This window comes from Protopterus annectens, chromosome 2.part2 (genome assembly GCF_019279795.1).
Source record: "Protopterus annectens isolate FY-2018-M chromosome 2.part2, PAN1.0, whole genome shotgun sequence".
Taxonomy (NCBI): Eukaryota; Metazoa; Chordata; order Ceratodontiformes; family Protopteridae; genus Protopterus; species Protopterus annectens.
Genome location: NC_056730.1, coordinates 1,130,318,189 through 1,130,339,155, shown reverse-complemented (window position 1 = coordinate 1,130,339,155; position 20,967 = coordinate 1,130,318,189). Strand labels below are relative to the sequence as shown.

At 41.2% G+C, this 20,967-nt stretch overlaps 1 protein-coding gene across 1 annotated transcript in view; it reads right to left on the bottom strand.

Annotated features, from left to right (window-relative positions):
* The window catches only part of SMC5 (structural maintenance of chromosomes 5), a 3,018,525-nt gene that overhangs the window by 455,336 nt on the left and 2,542,222 nt on the right, over positions 1-20,967 (bottom strand). Inside the window, exon 26 of the mRNA XM_044064368.1 lies at positions 8,669-8,848. Within this exon, the coding sequence (XP_043920303.1) occupies positions 8,669-8,848 (180 nt within the window). The remainder of the gene's footprint in view (positions 1-8,668; positions 8,849-20,967) is intronic.

Sequence of the window (20,967 nt, the reverse complement as noted above, 5' to 3'; positions counted from 1 at the left end):
AATTGGTATGGTAATCAAGAAAAGCTGGATTTATTTGCAGACAATGTAATTTTGTACTTGATAAAATCAGAAAAGGACATCTCAACAATGTGGAAAGTAAAGCTGTGTAAAATCTTAACGTAACAGTAGATGTCCTACTCTTCACTGTTGCAGTATTCTTCTTTGAAGGGATTTCCTGCCAAAGACAGACGAATGTCTGGCCAGTACAGCAAAGCCTTTGGATTTTACAGAGACAGTACATCACACACATGCTTCCCTGCATAGAGTATAAATGTATGGATGCAAATACTCAGAACTGAATTGCCCCAGGAGGAACAAAATACCCCCAATGACAATGCAAAACATGTACATCCAGAAAAAATGTTCAGAATACCCCTAAACAGGACTTGAGCAAAATCCTGCCATTTACATTGGGGATCTTTAGCAATAGGGGTAATATGCTTGCTTTTTTGTTTTTCTTAAACAGGACGTCCTCCCTAACAACCCTTAGCAGCTCAGTCCCTTGGCAGTAATCAATGAACATAGCAAGAATCTCTTCCCAGACTAAGATTTGAGGAATCTCCCTCCGCCCTTTGGAAATAATCAACCATGGCTCCTCCTTAATGTCTGGAGCAGATGTCTGAAAAGCTTCAGAGGAAGTGCAAGAACTCGGATCCATGTCGGCCTCAAACAGTGTCACAACAGAGGAATTCAATGCAAGCGCTATTCTTTAGGGCTTTCACTAGCTTCTAGAGAGACATCTGGTGGAGGCTGGACAGCAAATGGATCAGGTCTAGATTGGAAGTCTGCTGTCCCTCAGGATCGGAGGATTCTGCCACAGAACTCTGAGCCAAGACACTGGTTCTCGAGCTATATTAAGAGGGAAGATAAAAGGCTATGGAGGGTCTTGAGGACAAATACTTAACAGACAGACCACTGCATATAGTTGTGGGAAGCACCTAGGCAAAAAAAAAAAGAGACACTCTTCATGAAAGTCTTTATGGGGAATCTGCCTCCCACACTGGCATTTTCTCTTTGTGGATGATACAAACACAAATAACAATACTGAGAAAATATAAAGAAACCCCAATGGGCCACTTACTGAAGACAGCTTGGTAACCAGCACAGCTGACAAGCTTTCAGACTGGCAGCAAAGCAGGTCGAAGTATTTGCATCTGTACGTCACCTTTATCTCCTAAGCATGAAGCATAGGTGTGATGTACAGTGCCTAAAAAACCCAAAGGCTTAGGCATACTGGTTGGAGGTTTGGCTATCTTTTGCAGGAGATCCCTTCAGTGAAGAATACTGCAATAGTGATATGGAAGGACATCATTCTGAAACTGTTTTAATTTTTTTTTCGGGATATAAAATTAATGAATATAAAAGAATGGGCTATAGTTGTAAATTATGTACCCACACATGAAATGGTTCAGCAATACCCATACTTATGAAAACATGACAAAATGAAGTATTTAGGAGAATGGTTTAAAAATAATTCTGTTATGGCTGCTAAAGATAGGTGGGAAGAGACTAAACAAAAGATAAGACAAAAAAAATGAGAAACTGGAAGCTCTTGTCTATGGATATGGATATCAAGATAAAGCAGTAAGATGTTTTTAGTCCCTTTAATTTTATACACAGGTCAGGCATATTTTTATCAACTAGAGGAGAAGTTGTGGATATTAATTATATAGTTTAAGAATTTTATCTGGGAGTGGAGGAGGGCAACAGTCAAATGAGTTAAAGTTATTCCTTCCAACAGAACAAGGTGGTTTAGGATACCTGATTTGAAAGGATAATTTGGAGCTACACAGTTAAGGTTCTTGTACATAACAGAAGCAGAAATCTACAATTCAAAGTACAAGCAGATGACGATGAAATGAGGGAAATTCAAGAAATAAGGAGACAGTGGGATTTTGGAAGCAGATTACTGAAGCCTGTAACATCTTTTTTGTATACTTCCAGTGTACTCCTACACTTCCTTATTGTATCTGGAAATGTTTTGTGTCTGGCTTCTTTAAGCGACTTACCAGCTAATAACAAGTAGCATTACAAAGGACAATGAATTATTAACAAAATGACACCACAATGGTCTAGAATGTTTTACAGTGCAGAAATTCCTCTGTCCACTTAATATGATTTATATCATATTATAGAGTTTCAGAAACTCGAAATTCATATGGTCAAGACTGTATGTTTAAGTTTCCAAAAACCTGAATGTAAAAAAAATATATATATTTTTTGCAGGGGAAGAAGCCCCCCTGTGCCCACACACCCCCTTGCAAACTGTATATACCAACTCTGAGATCTCACTACAATGGGGAAACTCTGCAACTTAAGTGTAAGGTCGTATGGTGGAGTAGGATCTTTAATCAGAGGTCTGAGCAAAAAAAGTATCTAAGGAATGATTTGCATAATTTGGAGGAAGCTAGAGGGAAAGCATCATCTCCAGTGTGATTAGAGTTGGCTGATAGTTTAACTTTGATGGTGGAAAAACTAGCACCTTCTTGAAAAACTGAAACAAGAAAATCTAAAATGGCAGGAATAGGTGCACTAAAAGGATCCAATTCTGTCTGATTGGCCCAATAAAAAAATCTCTTCCATTTACTCTTGTATACCTTTATAATGGAAGCTTTTTAGGATGACATCAAAATCTGGTGAAGCAGGGAATAAAGCCTGGACTGTTTAGCCATTACTGGAATTGGAGAAACCATGCGATCAGCTTGAGTCCTGGAATGTCTAGAAAGCAGTTGGAGGAGATCCTCCCACTGTCACGCACTCATTGCTTCTCAACAAATGGGATTAGGACAGTGTGTCCCCTGTTTGTTGAACCAAACCACCAACATGTTGTCCATTTTGATAACAACTGTCCCTAGAAGAAGAGAGTTCTGAAAGGCCTGCAATACTAGGAGGACTGCTCTCATCTCTAGAACACTGATATGCAAATTGGTCTCTTTGCCTTGGACAGTCTGCCCCAAAAAATGCCCCTCCCAACTGGGTCCATGGTCACCATGGCTACTGGGGGTGGGAATACAAAGGGACTACCTTGACAAACTTCATTGGACTGAATCCACCAAAGCAGGGAGTTTCTGTAAACCTGAGAAAGTTTTATAGGATGGGTCAGAAGCTGTTGAAGAATAGACCATTGAACCGCTAGAGTTCACTGAAGAACACACATGTGGAAATAAGCAGTTATCAGTTACGTAATCACTGCAGCCATTGATCCTAAGGCCTGAAGAACCAGTTTTGCTGGGGGAATAGGCTGTGAAGGTATCTCTCCGACATGCAGTCTTAAGGTCTATACTCTGGTGGAAGAAAGGCCAACTGTCTGTCTGTGTCCAGGCAAGCTCCTATAAACTCCAATACTTGAACAGGCTGAAGTTGGGACTTGGAATAATTGACTGTGATCCTAAAGATTGATAATTGGAGTAAGTAGTTTCTGGCCTTTCTGAAGAGATGCCTGGTTGGGGTGGTGAGGAGCCAGTTGTCTAGGTAGGAAAACGTTCTGAATCCATGCAGTCTGAGATGAGCTGTTACCACTGCCATGAATTTTGTGAACACCCTAGGGGTTGTGGTGAGACCAAAGGGCAGGCTCTTAACTGGTAATGACTGGCCCCCAACCAAAAGCACATATCTCCACAAGTGCCTGTTCACTTTGGTGCAACAGTACACATCCGGGAGATCTGTAGAGAGCATCCAGTTATCCTTCTGTAGAAAAGATAGAATGGACTGAACCATGACCATCCGGAACTTGGAGTTCTTTACAAACTGATTTAGACTGCTGATATCCAGAATTAGCCTCAGGTCCCATTTTCTTTGGCACTAAAAAAAACCCTGAGCATGTTCAAATCCTCTCTGGTCTGGTGGGACCTCTTGGACGACTCTCTTGTTTAGCAGCTTTTGAGCTTCTATGACTGCTAACTCCCACTGACTGGGAGGGGAGTGCCTTTCATTTGGATAGTGGGGTTTGTTAAAAAAGAAAGAAATAGCCACTGAATATAATTTTTTGCACCCAAGTGTCTTTTGTGATAAATGCGGAGGATTCTGGGTGCAGAGACAAGTGCCCCCCCTCCTGACTGCCTCCAGAGTACAGCAGTTGAGCAACCCTTCAGGAATGTTGAAAGGGTTTATCCAAAAAGGAATCTTGAAACCCTTGGTTTTGCATGCCTCCAATGCCTTGAGGGAGGTGTCTTCTGTTGGAATCCCCTCCCTGCCTCTGGGAGAAGTTTCCCCTCATGAGTCCCAAAAAAGTCCTTGCAATTTCTGAAACATCTTTTTACCTCCACATTGATTCCTCAAAGATCTCTGAGGGGTAGAAAAACTGATTCTCATGGCAGACAAGGTCTTTCCATCTTGCTCACTATGGGAGACCATTTCTTTCACTGTGGGCCCAAATAAAGAAGATCCATCAGAAGGAGCATTGATGAAAGAAGACTTAAAGGGCTCAGCAAAACCACACAAGAGCATCCAGGCATGTCTCCTGATGGCTATGCCTGAACCCGCTACTCGTGAGGAACCTTCTGCAGCATGAGAGATTAACCTCAAAGACACATTACAAACTGATTGAAGGGTAGCCAGCTGTGAAGAAAACTAAGTTTCTCTGCCAACATGTACCCAGGACTAGACTTTCACAGTTCCTTAATCAAGTCACTCTGCAATCTCATAAAATGTGCCAATAGCGGAGCAACAGTAGACCAAAGGTCACTGAGGCATAAACATGCTTTCCAAACCTATCCATTGCCTTGGACTCTATTATGAGGATGAATAGAAGAACCTTATTCAGCTAACTCCATTTTTGTAGCTGCCACCACAACCATGGCATCCACGGGAACTCCCTTACTCCAATGAGGCCTGTCTTTGGGTGGAGCAAGAAATTTGTCTGGGTGACAGGAAACTGACTCCAAGGTATCCAGCTCCTTCCACGCCCGGCAATACACCAGATCTATTAGATCATCCACCAGAGGGGTAACCCAAGATGTAGATGGGCCAGACCCAAAAGCTTCTTGGAATACAGACTCCTCCTGAGAAGAGGGGTCGGAAGATTATCCATCTTTCTGGCTGATGATCTCTACAATATTTCCAAAGGAGATATCTTCTGGTGGAGATCTTGGAGACCCCTACCCCTTCATCACAGTCAGTGTTTTTGCTTAAATATTCTTGAGGGGGATTCTATGTGCCTGCTTTTACACAATCTCTTCTAGAGGACCTCCTCTGTGGGATGATCTGGAGAGGTAAAGGAAGATAGAAGTAGTTCCTGTGCAGGAACTGTTTGGAAGCTCATACAGGTCAGTGAGAGATGGGGTGATAAGGCTCCAAAGTTGGATCCGAAGGAGGTACAGAGGTAAAATTTGAAGAAGCAAGAATAGAGTGTACTGTCAGGTGAGAGAAAGCCCCTTCTCAAACACCTGGAAAGCAGGAGGACTTGGACAAGCTGTCACCCTCACTGGAGCCAAAACTCTGGGTGCTGCTAAGCTTCGACCTCACCTGGGCTCCCGCTACAAGGGAACAGTCTGACCCAGGCTGTCTAATGTCAAGGCACAGAGGGGAAGCAATGGCTCCAAAAGTCTCAGAGTCAAAGGCATCCCCCTGAACTTGGTACCAGCACTTCAGCAAAGACAGTCATCCTACTCTACGGGGGAGTCAGCACCAAACGAGTCAGGGAGACATTCAGAGTCAAAGATGTAGTTGTCTTTGGATCAGATGCTTCGACTCTCAGATGTGAGGGCTCCGAAATCACTGGACAGATAGGAGGAGGAGAGACAATGGAATGGGATATAGGTTGAGGTCTCACAGATCCGATGGGACACAGAGCTGGTAAGACCCCCATCTTGATCTGAGCTCTGAGAAACTTAATCATCCTATCAACATCTGATTCAGAGAGGCTTCGGAAGGATCTGATAGAAGATGAAGTGGAAGAAGGACGAACAATCTTTTGTGTGTCTCCTGTAAGACTGGAGATTGGGGCCTAGGGGAAATAGGCTCCAGAGAGAAATAAGGGCTTCAAGGCCGAGGAGATTTGGACACCCCAGATGTCAGATCTGAAGAAGTCAGATCTCAACGCTTAGGCTGTCTGGCAGGTGGCTCCGAAAGCAAAGCAGGTTTAGGAGACTGCACAGTAGACAGCATTTCCTATGTTTCCCAGGCTCGTAGACAGATTTAGTCATTCTTTGTAGAGGTTTGAGCCCCTGAAAAGGAAGCTACAGAGGAAGGAGCAGAACCAAGTAGTAAACCCATCAGAACTAATTTACTGCATCTATTGCTTAGGGCCTGAGAGTTAATAACCGCACAGGTTTGACAAGGAATTTCTAGATGGGCTGCTCCTAAGCAATAAATATTCTCCCCGTGGGCCCCAGAGCTGGGCATCTTATACCCAAAAGAAGTGCACTTTTTGAACACTGTTGGCTTTTCAGCCATCTTAGCATGTAAAGGAGAAAAAGCATTAGGAAAGTAAATAGTCTGCCTCACTCTTTTTTTTTAAACTACAGCAGGTAAAAAGGAAGGAAAAAATACCAGCAATGATATTAGATAAATACCTTAAAGGCAGGTAAGAAAGTTTTTAATAAAGGGAAAAAACAAAAATTGCCAGCAATGGAAACTAGAAATACTGGATAGCAATGGGTAGGAAGAAAAAAAATACCTAATGAACAGAAAAACGAGTAAAGGGACAACAGGATAAGTAAAGTATGACCAAAAAAGGTGAGAAAAATCTAATCTTTTACTCACAAACAGGTGAATAAACTATTCCCAGAGTGGCAAATGAGATGGCAAGTGGTTCACCTCTATTTCATCACCATATGGATGTTTGTAATCAAAGTGAAATAAATAGTGGTCGGAGTTATGTATTTTAGATTATTATTATACACCTGCCCACAAACCCAGTCTTTGCCATGTTTAAAAGATGCATAGCTTTTGGGGTATGTGTTCTGTTATCAATGTGCAGACAAACACCAGGTATCATGAAGTTTTTTTTTTCTTTTATGGATCTAAAGGAGAAAATCATCCATAAAGATTAATTTATCTTCTCCCTATGGCGATTGCTACTTAAATGATTAAAGATCATCAGGAAAGTACTGAGATCATTTGGCATGACCAACGGATCTCAATGTTTAATACACAAAAGCAGTCCATAGAGATGTTATGAGGATGCCCCTAGAACACTGGAATAATTGCAAGAATGCATGAATAAGCAAGCATTCTCTCTCCCGGATACCACTTTCATTGACTTAGAATGCATATTTTAAGGTAATGACTTCATTGGTATATTAACTGTACTAGCATAATAGTTTTAAAAGGGAAGCTGAAGCAAGAAGAAACTTATTTTCACAAATAAAAGCACCGATTTCCAAGGATGCATAAAGCATAAATCCAAACCAAAAACATCCAAAGGCAACCACACAGTGAAGAAATATCTATTCATTTAGTGCTTTCGGCCAAAGTCTTCATCAGAATAAAAAAAAAATCATTTCCATCCACACTTCAATACCATTTCAATTAATATCCAATGAAAACCATAACAAATTCAGGGAACATCTCAAAATTCACGTTACCCCTGCACAGATAACATTTATAAAAAAACATTTAATACATAAAGTTTCATTTAAATCAGGCTTTTTATCAGCCTGTAATCTTAAGTGCCATAAGGTCTCCCTTTTTAACACAGATTTCTTGTAATCACCCACATGCAAATTTTTAGGCACTGTTTCTAATACAGTAAACATTTTTTTTTGTAAACATCACATGTTAAAGTATGCCTATAAAATGCATTACTGCCATCTTTACTTCTTATAGCATACAGATCTTCTTTAATTCTAATTCTTCATTTTTTTGTGGTCATGCCAACATAAAATGAACATCCTGAGCATATGGCAATGTAAAGAAGCCCTAAAGAATCACAGTTATAATGCCCTCAAACTTCCAATACATGTTTAGAACTGTGCAAAAATATGCTAGGACACACAAAAATGTAGGTACACACAAGAAAACCCACATGGAAACATCCCATTATTTTTATTAGTTTCCACATTGCATATTTGAGTGTTATGTCTCCAAATACTGTTTAATAGATGCCCTTTTTTTTTAAACTATAAACTGCGATTCTTCCCCACTATATTTGCAAAATCTTTATTCCATTGGAAAACCTTCCAGTTCTGACAAACAATACTTTTTATTTTTACATCATCTACCATCATTCTTAAACACAAACTGCTAACAAATCTAAGTGTGGATAGAAACAATGTTTTTTTTTTATTCTGATGAAGACTTTGGTCAAAAGTGTTTAATAGATATTTCTTTACTGCATGGTTGCCTTTGGATGTTTTTGGTTTGGTTTTGTTTTCACAAACAACTCAAGCCTCCCACTTTCTCAGTGTCAATTGTTATATATTATGTACCTCAAACCAGTACCGTATGACAAGCTTTTAACTCCCATCAATTACATCGCTGCAAAACAACTGTTAGTATCACAGAAGTGAAATAGTAATATTAGCTCTCATTTGGGATTTGAGTCCAAGACTTCCAGCATACCATGCTGCTGTCACTGCCATTGGACAACAGGAGCCTCTGTACAAATGGGTATTGAGTTTTCTCATAAGAGCTTTACCCTCTCAGTTAGGAAACCCCCGGCGTGGCGATTAAATGTAAACCTTAAAAAAGTCCAGAACAAATCTGTCAAATAATTTCAATATGTTACCTGATTTATCTCATCAACCACTCGAAATGGAGATCTGCTAAACTCCTGCAAGGCCATCAAGTACAACATTGTGGAAACACTGCGTTCACCACCACTCTGATGATGTGGGGTCAGCTCATGAAGCTGTGTGCTACTACGAAACTTCACTCTAATTCGGATTCCATACTTGTCATACTCTTCCTGCAAAACAAGTTATTTTTAATACAGTACAAGTCAGGCAAATACAAGAATAGCTTAAAACAGTCTAGTATAGGCATTAATTACCTGTGGTTAAGTGTTTCATCAGCAAATTAAGAATAAATTAATTCTAACAAGTAACCGGCATAAACTTCAAAATCTAGTTTGCAGTTACATACTACTGCACAAAATACATTACCCTTGGGGTTAACATTTGTGTTGTCTTATGACTAAGGATGGACTCATAAAAGCAGGAAAGTGGAAGGGGCACTGGAATAATCAAATAATGTATTAAATATCATGGAAATATCTCCTTTGATAGTTGGTGTTAGATAACCTTGCCCAAAACTGATGCGGTTTTATTTTACCTGTAGGTGGGAATCTGACAGAAACAGTTTCAACTAATTAGATAAAGAATCCCTCTCAGTTAATGTACATAAATTCATTGACAAGAGCAACAAGCAAGCCACCAATTTCCTTGGCTGTTGATAAAGCAGAACTGGGAGAGGTCCAAAGCACAAAGGGGGATAAGAATATGTTGATGACAAATATTTTCACATTTGAGGCAAATCGCAACAATGACAAAATATGTGTGATTAATAAAATAAGGAATAGTGAAGTGGAAATGAAAGTAATTTACAGAATCTTCTAAAATAAGATCTACATTTGAAAGAAAGACTATTAACTCACAGATGCAAAACATATTTGCCAACACCTGTAAGGCAAATAATTTGTTGCGTGAGGGACTATGAAAATTACCCTGCTTAGAAATTAAAGACAGAGACAACTATGCTTGTAAGTTCAGTTCAATACTGGAAACTGAACTGCTAAAAAATAAGTGCATCCTTGCAAATATACCTTTTTGAAAAATTATGATTCAAGTTGACAAAAAAGGAAGTTATGTCTTACCGTATCATTCCATCTGTGCTGTCAATCTTCACTTAACCTTGACTGTGGGTTTGGTTCCGAATCTTGGAACCGGCTTGGCCGTTATTCCAGTTTGTGCCTTCCAAAAACTCTTGAGCTAACCTCTACCCATAATGCTCCTCACAAGATTACCTCAGACTGAGTTTCCAAACAATAGTGACAGATATAGAATAATGGAAAAATTGGGAAAAAAGACTGGTAGATGTAGAATCTGACTGACATTCAACTCGGAAACAACCTTTGGTAAGAAGGAAGGATTTGTCCGAAGGGAAACTCTGCCCTTATGAAAGATTAAGTAGGGGGTTTACAGGACAAGGATGGTATTTCAGATATACTTCTAGCAGAAGTGATAAATATTAAAAAAAGAAGTTATGTCTTACTGTAACGTTCTACCTAATCTTTATCAATCCTCGACAGTAGTTTTGGTTCTGCATCTCATAACCGACTTGGCCATATCTCCCAGCTCACGCCCTCCAAACTCTTGAGCCGGGCACTACCCATAATGCTCCTCACAGAGATTACCTCAGATCAAGTTTGCCAAATAAATAGTATATAGAACAAATTATGGTTTACTATACAGAGTATAGAGAAAGAGGCCATATAGGAGCTCTTTACTGAGAAACTAGCTTAGGGCTAATCCGATCTACTAAGAGTCTCAGAATGGGGGAAGGTGGGTGGAGATGTCAAGGATTGGTGAAGATCAACAACACAGATGGAACATTATGGCAAGACATGACTTCATTTGATGTTGTTAATCTTCATCCAATCCTTGACAGTGGGACAGAATCCCCAGCTACTTTAGCCTTGGGAGGTCTCATGGAAGAATATTCTTAAGCACCATAAAGCCAAAGGATGCTAGACCCCTCGAAACGTGATCTAATTTGTAATGAGTTGATAAAGGTATGATGAGAAGACCATGTGGCTGTTGCACAGATGTCATCTAGAGAAGCTCTGGCATGAAAAACTACTGATGTCACCACAGCTCTTGTTGAATGGGCTTGAATTGGTTTGGGAAGTTGAAGTCCTTGAGAATGATAGATGAATGTGATGCAGTCTCTAAGCCATTTAGCTAAAGTAACCTTAGCAACTGGATTGCCCATAGGAGGGAAGAGAATGCTACAAATAACTGATCCGATTTTCTAAATGTTTCACTTCTGTGAAGATAAAAACGTAGTTGTCTGTGCACATCTAGTAAATGAAGGCCATATTCACCTTTGTTAGAAAAATTAGGCAAAAAAGACTGGTAATTGTAGTGACTGAGTAATCTTGGACTTGGAGACTACTTTCGGTAAAAAGGATGAATTTGTTCTCAGTGCAACTCTATCTTTATGAAAAATTCGGTAGGGCGATTTGGATGATAGGGCCTGCAACTCAGAAACCCTTCTTGTGGAAGTACTAGCCAACAAAAATAATGTCTTCCAGGATAAATACTTCAAATCACAAAGATGCTGATGGCTCAAAGGATCTTGGTAAGAGTTTGAAGACCAGTAGTTAGATCCCATGGGGGAAGTTGGTTCTTTAAATTGGGGTTTTAGTAGCAAGAGTCCCTTCAAGAAAGCTTTACAAAGCTTAGGAGACATTAAAGGAGAATCAGTCCAGCCTGAATGGAAATTTGAAATCGCTGCCAGATGAACATTTATCGTACATGCAGAGGAACCAGATTGAAATAGTTTGTTTAGAAAGTCCAGAGCTTCATGAGTGGAACTGACAGGAGTCCAGTGCTTTAATCAAGGCCCTTATGGTAAATTTTTCCCATTTGCATTGATAGTTTTCTAGTAGAAGGTTTGTGATGTGCAATAATAATACACTGGACAGGGAAGGAAAGGATGCCTGGCAATCATGAGAATAGGAGAAGCCACGCAATGAGCTTGAGATGCTGGAGAATGGGATGAACAATGTCCTTTGGGTGAGTTAGCAGGTCTGCAACTGGGTCCAAAATCCATGGTTTCCACATTAGATGAGGCCAGAGGAAGGGAAACCAAACTTGTCGAAGCCAGAAGGGGTCAATGAGGATTATTGAATTCTCTGTCCTTTTGGCTTTCTTTAGGAATTGTGATACAAGAGGAGTCGGGGGGGGAAAGGAATATAACAGACCGGGAGGCCAAACATGGAGAAGAGCGTCCCTGGGTGACTCCCTGGAGGGGGGAGTTTGGGAGAAGTAACTTCTGCACTTGCTGTTCAGGGGAGAAGCAAAGAGATTGAAACAAGGTTGGCCGCAATGCCGAAAAATCCTGTCCACTACTACAGAGTTCAGAGACCACTCGTGAGGCATAAGAATCGTACTGCTCAATTTGTCCACTATCACGTTGGACCTTCCCGGAATGTGAGTTTCTATCAGAAAGCAGTTGGAAAAAATTGCCCATTGCCAAACTCTGAGTGCTTTTCGACATAGTGGGTAAGATTTGGTTCCCCCTTGTTTGTCGATATATCAGACTACCGACATGTTATCTGTCTGAATTGCTACTGTCCATAGAGGAAGGGCATATTGGAATGCTTGCAATGCTAACAGCACTGTCCTCATTTCAAGAACACTGATGTGCAAATTGGTCCCCAATTGGGGCCATGTTTCTTGGACTGCCTTTCCCAGATAATGCCCCTCCCCTACCTGGGAAGCATCCGTGGTCACTATGGCTTGGGGCTGAAGCAAGATGAATGGCTGGCCCAAGAGAATCTGGTCAGAGTAAAGCCACCATTTGAGGTCTTGTTTGCAATAGTTGGTAATCAAGACTAGATGAGACATTGGTTGGTGTATCAGAGATCATTGGGACGTGAGTAACCACTGCAGTATTCTCTTATGAAACCTTGCTAGAGGAACCAGAGAGATTAAAGCAGCCATAGAGCCTAAGGTTTGAAGGACAAGTCTCATTGGAACCCTGTTGCTTTGGAGAATTTGTCTGACTTGGACTCTGATGCTTTGTAGTCTTTCTGGAGGGAGAGAAGCAATCCCAGAGACCGTATTTAAATGAGCACCAATGAAATGCAGTTGCTGAGAAGGCTGAAGTTTGGAGGAGGAAGAAATCTGTCCTGACAGGAATGGTAAAAACTGAGAGTCCCCAGTGGACAATGCCTTCTCCACTATACTACAGGCTGGCTCCACCCCAAAGAGGGATGGGAACCTGAAACTGAAACAGACTCCTTCAGAACCGGGGTCACATCACACATCGAGGAGGCAGCTTCTGTAACAGAAGCCTGGGTCAATCTTACAAAGGTTGAGATGCCGAGAGATATAGACGGTTCCAAAAGAAAGGAAATCAATCCAAGTCCCTTGGCCCCGACCAGACCCCAGGAAACTTCCGGTGCAGGGGGCTTAGAGGAACTCAAGACAACCTTTGGAACCGGTGATGAAAATGGTATTGGTACCGAAGCAGTCGATGCTGGAGGAGTTGGAGCAGAAGGCTCCAAGATCTCGACTGGAGTTGGAGGAGGATACGGGGGGTATAGCTAGACTTGTTCCAAGGCCAGCATGGCTAGGAACCGAGGGTAACCCCCTAGCAGTAAGGAGCTGGTCCACCTGTCTCAATTTGTTGGTCTCAGATAGGCTCTTAGTAGATCGGATGGAGCATACGGAGGGCGATTTCGGAGGTACGGCTTCCAAGAAGGGACTAAATAGCATATCCTTGAATGGGTCGATGGATGGAGAATACTGTGTTTGTGGTAAATGAATTAGCTTCAGTACCGAGGAATCAGTCGGTGCCGAAGTGGGCGCTGTTTTTGGTTCAGAGGAATGTTTGGTTTTTGATGTTGGTAATTCCTCCTGTGCAGAGGAGCTCTTCAGTACCAAGGATGGTTTTGGAAATTTTGTTTTGTCTGTTGAAGATCTTGGAACCAACAAAGCCCTTTTCCTCGAAGCAGAGGAAGATGAGGATGAAGTGTTAGTCTCAGGTCTAGGCTCAGATAAAGCCTCTTCAGAGGTAGATTTAAGGAGTCCTTTGAGGATCAATTTGTTTTTCCTTTCAGTCAGGGTTTGAGTGGAGAACCAGTGACATACAGAACAGTCCTCTTGTAGGGGTGTTTTTCCTAGGCAGTATACACATAGTGTGGTTATCAGAATTAGGCATCTTGCCTTCACATTTTTGACATCTTTTAAGAACTGAAGTGCCTCTACTACACTTAGCTGGTGAAATTTGATTCTGATCAGACATTTTTCTGTCAACTGACAATAACAGTCACTAAGATCGTGCGACACAGGAAAGGGCAGAGAGTCAACTTTTTTTTTTTTTTTTTTTTTTTTTTTTTTTTTTATATTAGAGGACAGAAAGAAAGGAATTACAGAAGAATACCAGCAATGATAATCAGACTACCTGAAGGTAAAGAAAAGAAGCACCAGCAATGGTATGGAATTTCTACCAACAGTATGTGTCAATTATTCACTGAAAAGCCAAGGCTTGAGAGAAGGAAACTGACACAGTTGGTCTGCAAAGTGGCAAATGAGATCTGGGGTAATCTCTGTGAGGAGCATTATGGGTAGTACCTGGCTCGAGAGTATGGTGTGTGCAAGCAGGAAGATATGGCCGAATTGGTTCTGAGGTTCGGAACTGAACCCACTGTCAAGGATTGGGTGAAGATTATCAACATCAGACATAAGGTTTTTCTTCAACAAGAACTAAGTCACAACTTGCTAAAGGTTCAAAAGGAGGCGAGATCAGTGACTAAAGAACCAGGTCCAAATCCCAAGGTGCAGAGGGTTCTTTATATGGAGGTCTGAGCATTAGGATTCCTTTCAAAAATGCTTTACAAAGTTTGTGTTAAATAAGTGAAGAACCATTGAAACCAATATCGAAGTTAGATGTTGCAGCAAGTTGTACTCAAATAACAGAAGCTGATGGGCCTGTCGCAGAGTAAGGTTAAGAAGTCTAAAACTTTGTCTACAGGTGATGCATATGGGTCAAGATTACAGTCAAGCAATGACTTGGCAAACTTCAGGCATTTGTTATGGTACAATTTTCTAGCTGAAGGTTTGTGGTGGGCCAGAATGATGCACTGGACTGGGGACTGGGGAAGTGAGGAAGAGATGCCTGGTAATCACGGGAATTGAAGAAGCCATGCAGTGAGCTTGAAATGTTGTAGATTCGGACGAACCAGTCCCTCTGGGTGGGACAACAGGTATGGAACCAGCTCCATAAGATAGGGTTTCTGAAGCAGATGAGGCCATAGGAAAGGAAACAAGACTGAAGAGGCCAGAATGGTACAATGAGGATTATTCTGTTCTTCGACCTGTTGGCTTTCTTTAGAAACTGACATATTACTGGAATTGAGGGGAAAAGCATACAGTAGACTGGGGGGCCAATTGTGAAGGACAGCATCTCTGGGTGACTCCCTCTGGGGCTGGGAGGATTAAGGCAAAGTAACTGCTGCACTTGCTATTCAAAGGGGACGCAAGCAAGTTGCAGCAAGGTTGATCCCAGTGGCGGAAAATTTTGTCCACCACCATTGGATTTTTAAGACCAATCATGAGGCATGAGGATGGTTCTGATCAATTTGTCCGCAATCACATTAGAGCTCTCTGGAATGTGTTTTGCTATTAGAAAGCAGTTGGTGGAAATTGTCCATTACCAAACTCTGAGAGCTTCTCGACAAAGAGGGTAAGATCTGGTTCCCCCTTGTTTGTTGATATACCAGACTACTGGTATGTTGCCTGCTTGAATTGCAACTGTTCCCAAGGGGAGGGCATCTTGAAATGCCTGCAATGCTAAGAGCACCGCCCTCATCTCAAGAATGTTGATAAGCAAGTTGGCCTCCAGGTGGGACCAAGTGCCTTGGACGGACTTTCTCAGATAAAGCCCCCCACCTTATCTGGGATGTGACTGTGGTCACTATGGCTTGGGGTTGAGGAGGAACAAAGGGGTGACTCGGCAATATGTTGTTAGAGTGGAGCCACCAACTTAAATATTCCTTGCATCGACTGGTGATGAGTATCTGATGGGACATTGGTTGCTTCAATAAGGACCAATGGAGACCAGAAGCCATTGAAGAATTCTCATGTGGTATCTGGCCAGGGGGACTAGGTTGACAGACGGTGCCATTGACTGTAGAGCCTGTAGAATGAATCTTGCTGTTATTTTCTTGCTGCAAATGATCTGACTGATTTGTGATCTGATCCTTTGTAGTCATTCTAAGGGAATTGACTAAAACCCTTCCATTACCAACCTCTTTGTTCTTTCGCTTCCACTAACCTTTTGCTTTGTCCTCCTCAGATGCTACATGTGCTCTCCTCTTCTCGGGATGCCTTCTCAAGTAATGCACAAAACAACACTACTGTGCACTACTCCGGTGGAGCCCCCTGCAACTAGTGTTACTAAGTATGTTCACCTGCAAGTCTTCCTGCTACTGGTGCCTTATTTCTGTGCATTAGCAATATTTCTGTGAGTGGCGTGCACACCAAGTTAGAGTTACTACACACCTGTGAACCCCCCCCTATCTTTCACCACCCCGATATCCAACACAAAACAAGTAACGCACGTGCTTATTTCTTAATACAGCAGGTCTTTATGCTGTTATTCTAGCCAAAAAAGCCTTTTAAATCTAAAACACAAACTATACTTTACATTGCCTAAATAAAAGAGTTCTCAACTGAAACTGTTCTTTGCAGAACCCCACGCTAACAAAACAGTTAACATTAGAACCATATTTGTAGTTGCTATCCTTAGTTGAGATTTGCTTCTTACCTCCTGACTGATTGGTCCTGGTCGCCAGTACCTCTGGTTTCGGGTCCAAACCACTGTGCTCAGGCTCAGTCTGCTCCCCTACCCTACCCCCATTCCCACCCACTCCTCTCATTTCCTTTATAAACTACCCTAATTAGCCACACCCTGCAGCCCCACCCCCACATTCCACCCCAATCCTCCCCGTTCAATCCACACCTACTAACCTGCTCCTCCTATTTAAGTTAACTGCTACTTACTACCCCATCACTTCCTATTGTGCTACTACTTACCACTACCTTAATCTAACTCTACAAACCTTTATCTTGTGTACTCAATCTCTCTACACTAATAAATACAACTATTGCTCGCTCTCTTATAAAGATACCCCTACCCCATTCTAATACACTCTCACTCCTCGTCTGTTCCTCTCTCTTATTTCTTCTATCACAACCCTATACTTATGCCTGTCTCATCACTCACTCTCCCTTATCCTCTCCCTGACCTACAATCCTCTAGCAGCTTTTCCATTGCACCCACTCTTTTCCCCAACTGCTCAACAACTCATCACAAAGTGAAGATCCTACCACTTACCTCTCTATATAATAAAGTTAAACCAAAATATGTCAGAATCTATCCTCACACACATTCTAAAAACAACTTCCTCTTTAACCTACTTTGCTCTGGTGACATACACCCTAATCCTGGGCCATTCACCCACTCCACTTTACAAGACAGTAGTGTTTTTCTTTCAATAGATCTTCATCTCCTCCATCTCAACCCAGCAAACCATCCCCTGCTACCTCCATTGGCTGCAGCAACCTCAAACCTTCTAAACAGTTAGCAATAATTTCACTCAATATACAAAGTGTCACTAACAAGATAAGTCAGCTTCATTCCCTAATCTGCCACCCATACCCCTGACATTCTCACCCTGTCGGAAATGTGGCTAAAACCACATATCTCTGAAATCCTTCCCCCAGGGTACAATATCTTCCGACTTTATCATCACTTTAAAAAAGGAGGTGGCGTAACCATTCTTTACTCAGAACTCTCACTCTACCCTTTTCCCACACCAGCTTTTCCCACTCCAGCTCCAACCTCTAACCCTGCCAAAATCCTTTTAGTTATCTGTAAGCTTAATAAACACAAAAACCTTGCAATTGCTGCCATCTATATCCCCCCTGGAAATAACATACCTATCCTGGAACTATTTCCCTCCTGGATATCCGAAACATCACCTACGAGACTATTATCCTTGGTGCTGTTGACATTGACTGGACAACTATAAACCTCCCCACCCTTACTAACATCAACCTCTACAACTTCTCACAATTCATTACTTCACCAACTCACTATAATAAAAAACCTAACCCTGGCTGAACCCTTGACTGGATCCTTACCTCCAATCCAAACTTTTACCACAACTCCTGTACTCTTCAGACTCACTCAGTGATGACCTTCCCACCCTAGTTCACAGAACTTCTTCTCAACTCCATGGACATCACACCTCTACAAAGACGGTCACAAATTCCCTAACTTCAATCCTGACATTTTCAATAATATACTCTCCTCCTTCAACTGGTCTTCCTTATATCACCTCCCCCTTCATGACTCTGTCTCCAAATTCAATGAGATCTTCCTTAATACTTTAAACGCTCTTGCCTCCATCAGAAAAATAAGACTAAAATCTCACTTCTCTCCCTGTTTAACTCAATCCACTCATAACCTCATGTCACAGAGGGCCAAGGCCTGGCAAAACTGGAAAAAAAATAAATCTACCTAACCACCTTCAAAAATAGAGAACTTAGAAACATCACTAAGAAACAAATACCCAAGGACAAAGGGCAATACTATAGTAAACCTCTTAATCTCAACTCTAATCCCAAACTATTTTGGAACAATATTAATAAGCGCCTCCACCCTGGCAAACATACGACACCTAGTCCCTCTCCTGATAGTTCTGACCTCGATAATGCCACTTTACTCAACACCATCAACTCAAAGATCATACTAAAAATACTCAAAACTTTCCTTATTTGAACACAATCCTGCCACAATTACCCATACCTTCTCTCAAACACACTCCCACTTCTCTCAAACACACTCCTAAGACCTATATGAGATCACTTCTCCCTAAACTAAAACCATGCTCTCCCTCTGCTGACAACCTACTCCCACACCTCCTCAAAATTGCTGGAAATTCTATTGCCTACCCAGTCTCCATTCTCATAAACCACTTATTCAAGAAAACACTGTGCCGAAAATCTGGAAGAAATTCTATGTTATCCCTCTTCATAAGGGTGGAACCTCCACAGACCCCTTCAACTATCGTCCCATCGCTATCTTATCCCCCTCTCTAAAATAATGGAAAAATGTATCCCCATAAACAAATACTGGAACATCTCTTACATAAAAACTTCCTAACCCCCACACAACATGGCTTTCGCCCCATCACAGTATTGTCACTGCTCTCAATTCCCTCCCTTAGACCATTGCCAAACCTCGAGATGATAAACTGGTCTCTTTCCTCTTCCTCAATTTATCAAAAGCTTGTGACACTGTCTCTCAAAATCTGCTTCTATCAAAACTCAAAAACCTTAATAACTCTTAAACTACCATACTCTGGTTCTCCAGCTCTCTCTCTCTGATAGATTTCAGTCAGTCAGATGGCTATCTGCATCCTCTCCATTCCTTCCAATACATACAGGAGTACCCCAAGGCTCCATACTTGGGCCTCTCCTATTTAACATTTTCATAAATAACCTCTATACATCTTGTCCCCACTCTTCTCTAATCCAATATGCTGACGACTCATCGTACCTTGTTCTGATAATCTTCCCCACCTTCTGTCCATTACTCAAGACTCTTCTATCTGTAGAAAAATGGCTCACTGACAATGAGCTCTTACTTAATCCAAAAAAAAAAAAAAAAAACCCAAAACTTCTTTTTCTCACTAAAATCCTACAGCACTACTCCTCCTTAGTCTCATCACTTTACAATACTACAATCTCAGCAGAAAACCATACTAAACTCCTTGGTGTGGTTATCGATGATCAACTTAAATTTGTCAGTCATGTTCTACAAAGTATCAAAAAACCCACCAAAAACTAGGATTACTATATAGACATAAGAAATATCCGATAAAAGACACAAAATGCTCCCTTGCTCAAGCCTTTCTACTGCCTACTCTATTCCATGCTGCAGCCATTCTAATATCCAATCCAAACTCATGAAACAAACTTGAATCCACTTACAATAAAATTGCCAGGTTTGCTGCCAATTTACCATACAGATCCCATCACTGCACTGCCTTAAAACATCTTTCATGGCCAGAAGCTCATAATCAGCTCCTACTTCCTCAACTCTACCTCACACACTGTTCTAATGAATCCCAACCACTGCCCTGCTCTCTCTACCTTAATCTTTCCCTGCACTCCCAATCATCATCTATGCAGCTCAGACCAAAATCTCCGTAAAGTCTATAAGCCTACAAAACAAACTTCTGTATAGGCACTCTGTTTCAAACACCTGGAATAAACTTCCCCAGACTTCAGATCTATCACTAACAACTTCATTTTTTAAAAAAATCCCTAAAAGACTACATGTTAAACAAGTGGGCCTGCTGCTGTACTACCCCCATGTGACCTTTTCCTCCCCAACTTCCTCTCTACCTTTTCTGTATTGCACTAACCTCATCCCAATATGTCTAAGGACATAATTATACTGTTTTTGTACACTGGGAAAACTAAACAGTGAATTTGGTTACTATACTATTTAACCTGGTTTATCTCTTGCAAATGTTGTGATTCAAGCTCAACCCTCTTTGCTTATACTACTGTTTAAATCTTTGTAAAAATTTTTGTAAAAAATCTCTATTTGATTTTGATCTTCCATACTCTGTTCACTTGAAATCTTAATTTTCTACTTGTTTTTATTTTTATTCTGAATTTTGTACTTATTGTTTTACTTTTTAATAAGTTGTTCATGTATGAATGTTTTTTACTTGCTTATGTCTGGAGCTTTTCTCCACAGGGTCTCTCCTGAAAAAGGCCTCCTTGCTCAGCCAGATTGACCCAGTCAACAAATGTCAAACAAATGGCAAATAAATTGCATAGCTCCAATAAAATCCAGCTGTTGAGATGGTTCCGGATGGGATTTTTCATAGTTTACAGTGATTCCTAAGCTGGACACAGAGCTGTCTGAGAAGGAGCACCTGATCTGTGATATACAGCAATAAGTAGCCTGTTTTTTTTTTTTTTTTGCTTATTTGTAGTAGTTATTGCTTATTCTAGGTATTTATAGCAATTTTATTGTATATTGCATACTTGTACTGTATTTCATAGCCAATGGCTCACTGCTGGTTTTCTGCTGTGTTAAACATTTATGTGGTGTTTTCTGCCTAAAATAGCTTCCCACCCTGCCTCCCTATTGGCATCTTGTCTTTATACCTGCTGGCCTTGCAGTTGCCTGCCTCTACTATAAATTTGATCTTGGACACTCCTCCCAGTCTAGTGTCATTAGCTCATTCTACCTAATACAGAGAGAACATCT